A 12,943-nucleotide genomic window follows, 5' to 3' on the forward strand; every position below is an offset into this window, starting at 1 on the left:
ATTAATAGAAAGCTAAGTTTATTTTTTCCTCTTTCTTCATGGAGGCCAAGAGTAACTCATTACTTCTTCAGAGGGAAGCTAATGCTCTAGCAATGCAGCAGAAGTGGAATTCTCTGGATGAAGGCCGTCACCTTACTTTAAATCTTCTAAGCAAGGAAATTGAACTGAGAAATGGAGAGGTAAGGGAATGATGTCTCGACTTCATGTTAATGTATTTGCTTTCTGTGGCTGTGTACTGGGATATACTATGTCTTAGTAAATTTTCCAGATAAATGATTGATTACTTTTTAAAACTTAGAGTAGCAATAATAGTCTCAGACTTCTGAACTAATTCTTTAGGATTCCCATTTTAATTTAAAGGAGACTCCAGGTTCTGCAAGTGTAAAATTAATATTTTTCTTATTTATAGAGTGATTATACAGAAGACACAGTAGATACGAAACCTGATAGAGATATTGAGTTAGAGCTTTCAGCACTTGATACTGATGAACCTGATGGACAAACTGAACAAATTGAAGTAAGTACCAGAGTTAGATAATTAGTTGGCTTTGTTCTGTTGTAAATTAAAACGCATAAAATACTGTCATATTGAAAGGTTAACGTTTTATTTTCTTAGGAAATCCTGGACATACAACTTGGTATCAGTTCTCAAAATGATCAGTTGCTGAATGGAACAGCAGTGGAAAATGGCCATCCCGGCCAGAAGCAGCAGAAGGACCCAGTGAAGCAGAAGAGACAGAGTTTAGGTGAAGACCATGTGACTCTGTGAGTGTTAGACAGACCCTTCATAAGCAGGGGGCATAGGGTGTAAATACTTAGAGAAGTAGATGCAGCATTAGATTCATTTTGACTTTTTACTGTTGGGTGAAACCTTACCTATAATAAAGTAATGATCTGGTCAGTCCATATTTTTCGGGAAATTTGAACTAGTAAAGCAGTTTATTTTAATAACGCAAAACTTAACTATTTGTTGGGATGAAAGTTCTATTGTTTCTAGGTTATACTTCTTCAATTTGGCCAAACTTGTAGATGGAAAATTAATTCCTAGATTAACACAACTGTAACTTCAACACTTGTGAGGCAGAGTCAGAGTGGGCTACCTACATGTTCTAGGCTGTCATGGAATCCATAGCAAGACCCTGTTTAAAAAACAAACCATAAGAGGCTGGAGAGAGGCTTAGCTGTTAAGAGCACTTGTTGCTCTTGCGGAAGACTCAGGTTTGGTTCCCAGCATCTACATGGTGGCTCACAACCGTCCATAGTTCCTATTCCAGGAGAGCCCACCCCCTTGTACACATGCGGTGGTGCATATACATACATGAAAGCAAAAACACCTGTACACATAAAACATACTTTTAAAAAAAAAAATCATAAAACTAGTGCAAACAAAAACTATGTTAAGTTTTTCTTGTTTTAAGAATCATGTTATGATTTTCTTGGCTATTATATTGCCATTTTGTTTAATTACTGCCAGAGATTTGGGCCTGGTCTTAAGCTTGACAATTTATATGTCATCTAATCAGTTTTTAAATTTTTCTCATAAATGTGGAAAATAGGACCTTTTTAGAGACTTTTGATATTTTAAACATTTTAATTTTTATTTATTAATTTTTATGTGTATGGGTATTCTGCCTGCATGTATGTCTGTGCACCATGTAAAGTTTTGTACCTGGAGCGGCCAGAGTGGCATTGCATCTCCTAGGACTAGAGTCACAGACAGTAGTGAGCTACCACTTGGGTCCTAGTTGAAATGGTCCTCTGGAAGAGCAGGTAGTGCTCTTGACTGCTGAGGCCATCTCTCCAGTCCCCATTGGATACTTTTCTTGATAAAGAAGATAGGCTTTTTCTGTGGGCTCTTAAAGTTTGAAATAGCTTTTAGAGAGCATATATGATAACTCTTAAATATCTGCACTTAAAGTTAATTTGCTTTCACTATCATTTATTTTCTCTCAGGGAGGAGCAAAAAACAATTCTGCCGGTAACGTCTTGCTTTAGCCAGCCACTCCCAGTATCTATTAGCAGTGCAGGCTGCCTCCCCATCACCACATCTGTCAGTGCTGGCAACCTCATTCTGAAAACTCATGTTTTGCCTGAAGATAAAAACGACTTTTTAAAACCTATTGCAAATGGGAAGATGGTTAACAGCTGAAAGGAGGCTCATCTTTCAAATTTGTGACCACACCATGGAAGCATTTACACTAGCTTTTTATATATATAATATATATTATATAATGTATATTTTTTTTAAAAAAAGATATTACCGGGGGCATCCATTTCCTGTGGACTCTTTGATACTTCAAGCCCTCTTGCATTAGCATTATGAAAAAAAAAAAAAGAAAATTTACTTTACTAGGGTAATGTTCACTTTCCAGAAATTATTGGAATTTGGACAACATTTAACTTAAGCTTCAAGCAGCTTTTTATGAGTTTGTAGCAATCCGGTGCAGTAACTGAGCCATTTCCTATTTTAAATGGCTTCTACAGTAAATTAACAACTCAGTTATTAAACTAGCAGGATCCTACAATGATACATCTAGTGAAAGTAGAGTTAATTAACTAATTTATTTCTATTTTATGTTTCACTGAGAGAAATTTCCATCTCATTCCAGCTGCTTTATTTATCTTTTTATTGGACGTTGCATGGATTTTTCTTTTCCTTTTCTTTTTTCTTTTCTTTTTCGTTTTTGAAGAGTGGAATCAGTTGTTCTTACCATAGAGTTTTACAGGGTTATATAGTAGCTTTCTTTACTGCATTATATGTAGAAGTGTGGTGCAGTGCTTTTATCTGTAGCATTTAATTTTTTTAAATTTTTCGTTTTCAAGACTAGTTTCTGCTTTGTTAATATTTATACACAGGCTACTTGTTGAAGTAATTAATTAAAAATATAACCAAGTGCCTAAGTCTTTCAGCTGATGTACTAGATATTAAATTCTCCTAAGTTATGCAGAACCGTTTTTACAATTTTGATAAATTATGCACTAATGTAATGGCAATTTTTTAAAATGCAGATTTAAGCCTGTACATTATTGAATCTGATGACTTGGCAAAAGAATCAGGTGCTTTCAGCTTTCTTGAGAAAACCCTGTATGTAGCGTTTGCACTGACTAACAAGATGGTATTGCTGGGTCTTTAATTTAAAGAAATTAATTTGGGTGTTCATTGCATTGTTTTAGTTAGATATTGTTTATTGTTAACTTCATGTTGGGTTTAATTTTACTTGTTTTCTGACTATTAGTTTGATAAGATTTTGAACCATGTAGTAGTAGAACATTGGCTAACATTTACCCATACTTAAAAACATGAATAATTTCCACCCTGCCATAATGTGACTGAAATTTTCACTTGGCATCTGAAAATATGCAGTATGTTCAACCAGCCATGTCTCAGATTTGTGGATGATATTTTATTGAAGCTTAAATTTCAGTCAACATTTGAAAACAAAAGCTGGGCATTCCTTCCTGGTGGTAATCTTACCTATAGTTTGTTTTTGTTTGTGTTTGTTTGTTTTTCCTCTATTTCTTTAAGATTAGTTTGACTTTCATTATTTTTTAATTAACTTCTGTGAAGTTGTTTACTCTAAAAATTGTACTGGAATATTTTAAGCCAAGCTGATCTTTCACCAGGTGTACTGTATGTAAGGGCTTCTCCTGCTAGCAAGATGCTTAAACAGGATCATGTTATTGGTCGTCTGAGCTATTTAGTTATTTTACAAAAACCACAGCATTGTAAGATTTTGATAAAAGTTTCGTGCACATTTCCAGGGGTGGGAGGGTTGACATTTCCCTGAAATTTCTTGATTGGAATGAGTAAATACTGGTGTTTGATAACTGTCTTAATGAACATGCTCATAAGGTGACTGATAAGTTGTAAATAATACCTGAGAAACAAAGGGGTAGTTTTGATATTCTGGGGTCAGTATGGAAGATCTTACACATTTATTTAATACTTAGTGTATGAAGATGTTTGTTTGTAGCATAACAGCACAGTAGCCTTGACTTAGTTTCCTTTGGTTAGTACTGTACCTTTTTGCCATGGCCAGTGCTCCCCATCCCTACAAAGACATTTTATTTATTTCACTCTGTAACCTGAAATGAATAGGAACAAGAGTTTTAAACCATGTTACATTAACTTATTTCTGACATTATAAATTAGCCTAGGATATTACAGGAACATGATTGTTATATAATTTATATCAGAACCTTTCGATGAATATGAGCTTATTACATTTGAAATGCTTCCAGTCTTCTTCTTCTTCTTTTTTTTTTTTCCTGTCTGTAATTCCAAAAAGGTTATGTAAACCTGTCTGTCTATTTCATGGATATTTAATAGTGAGATCTTCCATGTTGAAGGTAATGTATTTTTTTTTTAAGATTTTAAAATTGCTATTTTGTTACAAAATAGAGACCTATTAACAATTGAGAGCTCCTTATGTGCCCTCAGGGAAAGAACCCTCCTTGCAACAGAACTACACAAACATCTTCAGCACTTTCTGAGGGTGATTATATACTACATAAATTGATCTTGTGTATTTAACCTTATCCTTTTAATTTTAAAATTAAAATTTGAAGCGTGGTTGTGCTCTGCTGGAGGGTTGGGATGCTTAGGTGTTTGCCTACTTGTTCAGTAATTACATTTGCATCAGTATGTATACCTACCAACCTTATTGGTATGTCTCAAACACTTAAAGTAATGCTTGTCTTGCAGCAGATGATCCCACAAAATAATAACTCCCTATTCTTCAAGTTTTACTCTTTCTCACTAACAACATAGGAATTGTTTCTGTGTTGATATTATTATGTATTGCATCTTTTATGTGATGACAACCTACTGTCTGTTTTGGTGGGTTTAATGTGAAATAAAGCCATTGGATCTCTGCCACTTGAGAAGAAAGAACAGTTCATCTGACCTTTCTTCAGAGTAGTACCTACTGATGTCATAGAGGAAAATAGTACAAACAGACCTAGAACATGGCTTTTAAAATTGAGGGCAATCATCACTTTGACCCTTTATCAAGACATTATGTGTACCTGCCAGCCTTATTTGTATGTCTCAAACACTTAAAATAATCCTTGTCTTGCATTTGGGATCAGAGGCTATAATGCAATAGAAGAGAAAATTTGTAATGTTGATATCTAAACTGCATGTGTTGCCTATGGGTATAATCAGGAAAAAACAGTCTGAAGTCTGAAAAGCAGGAAAATGGTGTGGGTTTCCTTATGTTTTGTTTTTGTTTTTCTTTCCAATTTCTGAGTCCAGTTCCTAGTCAGTGTGCCACATTCAGATGCTGTGAATATAACATCATTAGTCTTGTGTGGGGTCGTTTCATTTTATGAATTCTAAGAGTTCTATGTGTATTCTTTCTACTTGATACCTAAACATATTAGATTCTCTTGCCTTTGCTACCATGATTTTTTTCAATGCCATGCAACAAACCAGGATATGTGGGACAGTTGTACTTTGTAATTTTCAAAAAAAAAAAAAAAAAGGTAGCTTTCTAGGCCCGTGGCACTGATTCTCTCCTTTCATAGCTTTTTGCTCTATTAAGAGAATTAAATGAAACCTCTCATACAAAAATAAAATAAAATAAAATTTCCCATTTGTATGGATCCTAGTCACTTTGACCCAGATTTCAAGTTGATGCTGAGTTACAAAGCACATCCTGATTTTATATACAGAAGATTGCAGAATGCAGTGATTTGTAGGACTTTTGAATGGGATCATTTAACCATTTGAAAAAATTTGTTTAAAAACCATATACCCTATTTTTGAATTTTAGATGTGATACAGCCCATGTTGTCTTTTTAGCCAGGGTCGGAACTTGTAACAGTCAGATTCAGTGTATGATTTCAGCTGTGAATCTGAGTATTTCTTCCCTTGTTTCTTTGAGTCGTTTTCTGAGCAGACTGTCACCAATATTGGTAACAAATCATTAAAGAGAAAAGTTGCATTGCAGCTATGTATTAGTATCTTAGAACTTTCCTTGTGTTTTGGTGAATCAAGAGTACTGATGGGATCACTTACTGTATGTAACTCCTTCTACAGAAGGGCCCCTTCTGCAAGCAGAACACAAATGAACATGCTCAAGGAGTATCCCGTTTTCTAGAGATTGTTTGCTAGTAACTCCTTTACACTGGCTGTTTCTTTGTATCCCTTTGCTGGCAAGGGAGTACAAGGAGTCAAACCACAGATCAGAACACCCCACATTTGAGTGGAGACTTATTTTTACTCTAAGGGGAGTTAGTCCCCCCAAGTCTGAAACTGGCAATTTTTTTTCTCTTATATAAAATTTTAAAAATATTCCCTAAACCAGTGGAAAACAGACACTGGCTGCACTTAGTACTGCCAAAAGCCAAGGTCATTTGCACATATTCCATCAACCTGTCAAGAATTAGGCCTCACTTTATAACCCACGGCATGGAAGTGCATGCATTCTCTTAGCTGGGCAAACAATTATACTGTAGTTGTGATACAACACATGTGGCTTTTATTTGTACTGCACATACCCACTGTACAGCCACTTGGGAGTATCGTGGTTAGCTTGCAGCAACTGCTGTCTGCATTTATACTGTTTATTGCATATTCTTTTCCCTGGAAGTGAAAGAGAAATGTTTTTCTTGTTGCATTGATTACATTTTATAAATTTGCTTAGCTGGAAAGTTTGGGAAAAGAGGCCTGTTTGTCAATTGTACAACCGATTGTGAAGCTTAGTGTGAATATTTTTACGTCTGTATTAGACATTTTCTTTGCAAATCTATTGTTCGATTGAAATGTAAATGAAATTAAAGATGGTGTACACCCATCATGTAAAAAGCAGGCACCATCTCTAAGATGGATTTAATGCTCATTTTTAAGGCATATACTCAGCTTCTATTTAAAACTATAAAATAATTCTGTACAATGAAATGGGGAATATATATGAGAATAAATTCTATTCCATTTATTTCAATTTGAATTTCCAAATTGTAATTTTCCCTTTGTGCTATAGGAATAGGATTAAAGCGGGAAGGCTAGGACTTCTAAGGCCTGTATGTGGGGGGTGGGCAGAGACGGAACAATGAGGGTTGTGATGATAGTGAATAGCAAAGAGTGAATTCTGTGTGTTTTTGCTGTAGCACTGAAGTGAAGAGATATTAGCTTTGGCTGTTCACAAAATAGAGCATCATGATTTTCAGTGTTTGAGAGAAAAATTGATGGAAAAAGTTTGCAGTACTTGACATGTATTTGCATGCACAAAATAAAATTATTTGTCCACCTTAAAAGTTGTTTGCTTAGTGTCAATGTTAAGTTTATGGTATGTTTTAGTTGTCCTAATTTTCTTGATATTTCTTAATAAAGCTGGAAAGACACTCCTTAAGTAGGGACTTAAATGATCACTTTTGTTGGTATATCATTGGGAAGTAAGTAGGTCCAAGGAAGTTGAAATATGTAGTTGTCTGACATTTCATTCAAAATAGAGCACTTTAAAAATGAGAGGTGGTGTAAAAAAATAATACTGAGTTTACCATCTTTGGGAAATAATAGGACAGATTCATAAATAGGACAAAATCTTGTGTTATAAAAGTGTGAAAATCATTCTGTATGCTTCAGAATTAAAAAAAACAACAACAACCAGTGGCCTGAATCTCAGCACCATTGTCATTGACCCCTGGATCCCTTTATTTACTCACCCAGCAGATATGATGTCATACGCCCTGTCGGTGCCCGTCTTTAAGACTATAGGTCAATGAAATGAGCTCTGGGAAAGACCAAGTTGAATAGCTCAGAAAGCTACATACAAAGGGGCTATTTGTAGCTATGTTGAGCCAGAGGAGGTGCTTCTCTGTGAGGCAACCTCTGGCTAGACTTTAAATCCTGCATAAAATTTTTTATCAGTAACAGCTTACCTTCCTGACCCCCTGATCTTTACCTCATTTTGTATTTTAATCCTATTTTGTATTTGAGAGGTTAAGTAATTTGCCAAGATTTCATAACCAGAAGGTAATAGAGTCAGAGTTCTGCTATCTTTCTGTCTCTCAAAAAGGTAATGATGATGATAGTTGGATCCATGTCCACCTAAGTGGAAAGCGTGATTTGAGAAATGGGACTTCATGGAGTAATAATATAAACAGCTAGTTCCCAGAGCACTTAGTATGTTCCAGGGCACTAAGTGTTACAATGTAGATTATTGTCACCATTTCCAGACAAGCAAAGGAATATAGATACTTCTGAGAATTTGCCCAAATTTACACTGCCAGAAGAGGGAGATAGGCATTGAATACCATACTAAAGTGATCCTCAGAGAATCTTGGAAGTTAATAAGCTGAATGTTGTAAGATTTTAGAAAGGATACTTGGGCAATGATGTGAAAGATGAAGCTGGAGATATACCAGCAAAGAGGCAGGGTTAATACTGCAAGGAAGTGTGGACTACATGAACAACATGCAGGGATAGAGGAAAAGAGATGAGTGTGAAAATTGGAGTTGAGAAGAACGCCTGACCAGGTTTGCTGTGCAAAAAAGTGCACTAGACATCTGGACATTATTAGGTGATTGCAATTTGTTTAAAGATTACAAACCTTGTTTTGCTGAGGACAGACATAATTGTCACATGCAGTCTTGAATAAGCCCCAGAGTGACTTTAAAGTATAGGAAGAAGGGAGAAGAAAAGCCATGAAGAGGTGAACCAGGCAGAGGAAATGAGTTACTACAGGGGTAGCTCTTGTATAGGCCTGTTAGCCTTGAACTCACAATCCTGAGTGCTAAGATCACAAGTGTACAACTTTACACCCGGCAGGGAAAGGAAGCATGGAAGCAATAAAATTTCAGAGAGATTTACAGTTAATCCTTGTTGAAATAACATGCTTAACAGTAGCTCAAATGCCCATGAGATAGCTTCATGACTAGGTCTTTAAGGATTTTTTCAAAATCAAACCTCAGTGAGGATCAGATGAAGAGTAACGAGGTGCAGTTTAAAATAGATATCTGAGTTCAAGAGAATGGACATCTATTAAAGTATTTTTTAAACTACATTTTGAAATACTTACAGATTGATAGGAAGTTACAGAAAGTACAGACATTATCATGTCCCCTTCACATAGTGTCCCATAGCAGTATCTTGCATAGCTAGTACAATATCAGAACCAGAAAACTGACATCATATGCAATCGATAGACCTTATTTACCCCTCCTCACCTTCCTGTGTATTCACTTGTATATGCCCACCCATGCAATTGGTGGATGCATTTTTGATGCAATTTTCTTAAGTGTGTGGGAAACCTATTGCTAAAATAGCAACTGTTTCCTCTCATTCATTCTTTTCTCCCTTAATATTCACATTTTTTTTTTACTGAGTTCAGCACAACTACCTTGAACTTCATCCAAGTTGTTGCATGTATTAATAGCTCATTTCTTTATATTGCTGAATAATATGCCATAGTATAGATATATCATGGTTTGTTTAACCATCATCCATTAAAAGGCATTTAAGTTGTTTCAAATTTCTGTTACAAATAAAGCTGCTATGATCATTTGTATAAGTGCTTTTGTGTGGATATAGTTTTTATTTCTGAAATATTGAATAAATAAGCTGGTATTTACTGTCTACCTCTGAAGAGGATGATGAAGTGTCAACTTGGATGAATTCCCTAAATATTCAGTTTCCAGGGCTGGTGAGATGGTTCAGTGGTTAAGAGCACTAGCTACTTTTCCAGAGGCCCTGGGTTTCCAGCTCCCAGATGACAAATCAGAACTAGCTGTAACTCCAGTGCTAGGGGATCTGATGTCTTCTGGGCTCCATGGGCAACAGGCACTCATGGTGTACAGACACATGTGCAGGCAAAAATACCCATACACATAAAAAGAAATTTTTTAAAAATAGAGTTTGCAAAAATGGATACATAAATGATAAAGTGATTGTCATTTCCATGTATTACGTTTTTGTTTTTTGTTTTTTTTCTTTTTTTTTTTTTTTTTTTTTTTTTTTGGGGCAGGGTTTCTCTATGTAGCTTTGTGACTTTCCTGGAACTCACTCTGTAGCCCAGGCTGGCCCTGAACTCACAGAGATCCACCTGCCTCTGCCTCCTAAGTGCTGAGATTAAAGGTGTGCACCACCACTGCCCAGCTTGTATTAGTTTTCTATTGTCACATAAATTACCCCCAAACAGCAATGTAACACAACTACTTGTATCTCAGATTCTGTAGGTGAGGAAGTTGAATGTGATTTAAATGGGTCCTATGAGTCTCTTCAGAAACTGCATTCCAAAAGTTAGTTGGCATTGCCATTGTTTTACTGCTCAGGTATGGAAGGATAAGCTTCCAAGTTCACTCTTAAGATGTTTGGCAGGATCTCCTTCCTTATGAACAGCTGGAATGAAAGTCTCAGACTTTTGCTAGCTATTCTTTGGAGCCCAGGCTGCCAGTTCCTTGCCAGAAAAACCTCCTAGGACACCTCACAGTAGGATATTAGATGAGATTGGATCATCTAAGTGGCAAGAAAAGCCATAGAGCATGCAAGAAAGCTGAGAAGTTAGTCTTACAACCTTATCTTGGAAGTGGCATAGTCCTCAGAAGAAAGGCCCTAGGTCAAGTCCACACCTGAGGCAAGGAGATTTATACAACAGCATGAATCCCAGAGACAGGTTTTTTGGTTTGTTTTGGGAGTAGGATTTTGTCCAATCAGGAGACAGAAGTCATGTAGTGGTTATATGGGACATATTTTTTTGAATACTAAATATTAAAGATAAAATAGAGCACACTGTGGTTCAGGGAAGGGTCTCTAAGGACAAACTTGGGAAGAGGCCATTTTACAAGGCTGGGATTCAAGACCTCAATGGAGATGCTATACTAGGCCTAGTAGGCAAAATATTGCTGGTTTACTCAGGCCCAAACTAGTTGGTGGCAGGCAGAGCCATTCTCCAGGCCACAGGTGGAATATGCAGCCTGCGGAGGAAATTGGCACTAGGGTTCTTAGCAGGTCTTCGGAAGGTGGAGGAGGGGAGCAGAAGGCTTTAAGACACCAGTTTTGCATTGAGAGAGTACCAGAAAAGTCTTAGGTTGAAGTGCCCACAAGGGACCACACATGCTAGATGCATGAATGGGGGAGTGCCCTACTGGATGTCCTTATGTCAACATCACTGGCCTTCCATGTGGCTGCAGGAAAACCTCAGGTATCCCTCCAGTACCCTCTACTGAGAAAATCCCTGTGTCATTTCAGAGCAGGGAGAAATCTTTGAGGAACTCTGGCCATCATCACAGAGTCTAGACTGAAAACTGAATTGGGAACTGAGAGGCAGGCAGTAAATTGATCAGCCAAAGAACTTTTTTATAAGCTATACTTGCTTATAAAAATGGAGTTTGTTACAGAAAACCTTTCAACAAAATGTCAGACCCATTCTTAAGTCAATTCTATTAAATACTTAGAAATAACACCAATTTTACAAAATCTCTTAAAAAAGTGGAGGAGTTAACTTCCAACTAGTTTTATTAAACCACATGTTTTTGTTATGGTTTCTGTATATGTGGTGAAGCACTACGACCAAAAGCAACAGGGAGAAAAGGTTTTTCTTAACTCTCAGGTCATTCCATCACCAAGGGAAGTCAGAGCAGGAACTCAAGGCAGCAACCTGGAAGCAGGAACTGAAGCAGAAGTCATGGAAGAGTGCTAACTGGCTTGCTTCTCCTCAGGACTACCTGCTCAGAGGCACACCACCCAGAATGGGCTTGACCTTTCTACATCAACCTCTAAGAAAATGCCTCCACAGGCTTGCCTACAGGCCAGTCTCATAGAGTCATTTTCTCAATACTCCTTCCCAGATAATGTCTAGGTTTGTGTCAACAAACCAAGATACCAAAGTAACTCTGACAATAAAACCAGACAATGACATTACCAAAACTTCTTTATGAACATAGATGTAAAAAGTTCTTAATATATCATATACATAAGGATTAGTATGTAAACATGAAATGTATCAAGTCCAAACATGGCTTTTTTCAGAAATGCAAGATGGTTTTGAATTTGAAAATCTGTAATTGAGCATAGTAACAGAATAAGGCTTTTATATTCTGTTAGAGGGTCCCTTAATTTTTTTAAAAGACTTTTTAATTACATGTATGTGTATGTCTCTGTGTGGGTATGTTCATATGAGTACAGGCATCTGTGAAGGCTAGAAGAGGTGTCAGATCCCCTGGATCTGGTCTTACAAGTGGTTATGAGCTGCCTATTGTAGGTGCTGGAAACTGAATTCTGGTCCACTGCAAGAGCAGTATGGGCTTTTAACCACTGAGCCATCTCTCCAACCCCAAGTCTCTTAAAATTTATTGGAGCTCCATTCTAATTGTTATATACAGAAATAAGGAAAACACCAATGTTCTTTTTTAAAAAGTTTTAAAGTTTCATTTATGTGTTTAAGTGTTACACCTCAGTGTATGTATTTAGACAGTAGGTTCTGGAAACCAAGTCCAGGTCCTCTGCAAGAGCAACAAGTGCTCTTTACTGCTGAGCCATCTCTCTAGCCCCACAAATGTTTGTTTGTTTTGTTTTTCAAGACAGGGTTTCTGTGTGTAACAGCAGCCCTGGCTGTCCCAGAACTCACTCTGTAGACCAGGCTGGCCTTGAAAGCAAGCTTTTGTGAATTTTTTCATGATTTAATCAGAAAGTTAATTGTTGCCTTAAGATAATACAACATCTAAAGAACTTTCACTTAAGCCCATACCAAAGATACTAGTTTAAGGCTGTTTATTCTAGATTTCCAATTAAGAAAGACATTCAGAAGAAAAAAAAAAAAAGGACATTCAGTCATAACCAATGGAACCTCTTACACAATTAAAGAGAAAAAGAGGGAAGGAGAAGAAGCAGTATGGGTGGGAGATGACCATGCCAGACTGGGTGTTTCAGATAGTACTAAGACTTTAATACAGTCTTACATCACTTAAAGCAGGACATACTCTGGTACACACGTTAGGGGAT

At 36.7% G+C, this 12,943-nt stretch overlaps 1 protein-coding gene across 6 annotated transcripts in view; it reads left to right on the forward strand.

Moving 5' to 3' along the window:
• The window catches only part of Rc3h2 (ring finger and CCCH-type domains 2), a 63,870-nt gene extending 56,610 nt beyond the window's left edge, over positions 1 to 7,260 (forward strand). For 4 of the 6 annotated variants that reach the window (XM_036183973.1, XM_036183971.1, XM_036183974.1 and 1 more), the window contains exons 18-21: positions 45 to 179; positions 410 to 517; positions 617 to 765; positions 1,954 to 7,260. In XM_036183973.1, the coding sequence (XP_036039866.1) occupies positions 45 to 179; positions 410 to 517; positions 617 to 765; positions 1,954 to 2,149 (588 nt within the window). In that variant the 3' untranslated portion in view covers positions 2,150 to 7,260. The remainder of the gene's footprint in view (positions 1 to 44; positions 180 to 409; positions 518 to 616; positions 766 to 1,953) is intronic. The other 2 variants (XM_036183976.1, XM_036183977.1) reach the window with 1 other exon arrangement.
• The last annotated feature ends 5,683 nt before the right edge of the window (positions 7,261 to 12,943 follow it).

Source organism: Onychomys torridus, chromosome 4 (genome assembly GCF_903995425.1).
Source record: "Onychomys torridus chromosome 4, mOncTor1.1, whole genome shotgun sequence".
NCBI lineage: Eukaryota > Metazoa > Chordata > Mammalia > Rodentia > Cricetidae > Onychomys > Onychomys torridus.